This window comes from Calidris pugnax, unplaced genomic scaffold (assembly GCF_001431845.1).
Source record: "Calidris pugnax isolate Ruff unplaced genomic scaffold, ASM143184v1 scaffold949, whole genome shotgun sequence".
Classification (NCBI taxonomy): Eukaryota; Metazoa; Chordata; class Aves; order Charadriiformes; family Scolopacidae; genus Calidris; species Calidris pugnax.
Window position 1 is genome coordinate 57,663 of NW_015091637.1, and position 497 is coordinate 58,159.

At 70.6% G+C, this 497-nt stretch overlaps 1 protein-coding gene across 1 annotated transcript in view; it reads right to left on the reverse strand.

Moving 5' to 3' along the window:
- The window catches only part of THEM4 (thioesterase superfamily member 4), a 4,100-nt gene extending 3,613 nt beyond the window's left edge, over window positions 1-487 (reverse strand). Inside the window, exon 1 of the mRNA XM_014961851.1 lies at window positions 189-487. Within this exon, the coding sequence (XP_014817337.1) occupies window positions 189-475 (287 nt within the window). The 5' untranslated portion in view covers window positions 476-487. The remainder of the gene's footprint in view (window positions 1-188) is intronic.
- Between the last annotated feature and the right edge of the window lie 10 nt (window positions 488-497).

The following is a 497-nucleotide window of genomic DNA, read 5'->3' on the forward strand; positions in this document are numbered from 1 at the left end:
CCCTCCTTTCAGGGAGTTGGAGAGAGCAAGAAGGTCTCCCCTCAGCCTCCTCTTCTCCAGGCTGAACACCCCCAGCTCCCTCAGCCTCTCCTCATCAGACTTACTCTCCAGACCCCTCCCCACCTTTGTCGCCCTTCTCCAGCCCCCCGGGAGCCCGATGGTGGGGTTGGGGACCCGGTGACACTCACCCGGGGTGTCCCTCCAGGTAGGGCCCGGGCTGGACGAGGCAGAGGAGGCGGCGCTCGGCGGCGTTGAGGAACATGGCGTACTCGAAGCCGTTACCGTCCCCCTCGATGGCGCGCAGGAAGAGCCGCGTGTCCCCCGGCGGTGGCAGTGCTGTGCGTCCCCCCGTCACCCCCCCCAGCCCCGGGGTCCCCATGGCGGCCCCGTGGTGGCGGGCATGGCGGTAGGAGGGCAGCCGTGCCCAGGCCCCGCCGGCCGCCATGGCCTGCAGGCGCTGGTAATGGCGGAGCATGGCCTGGCTCCAGCCCCCGTTG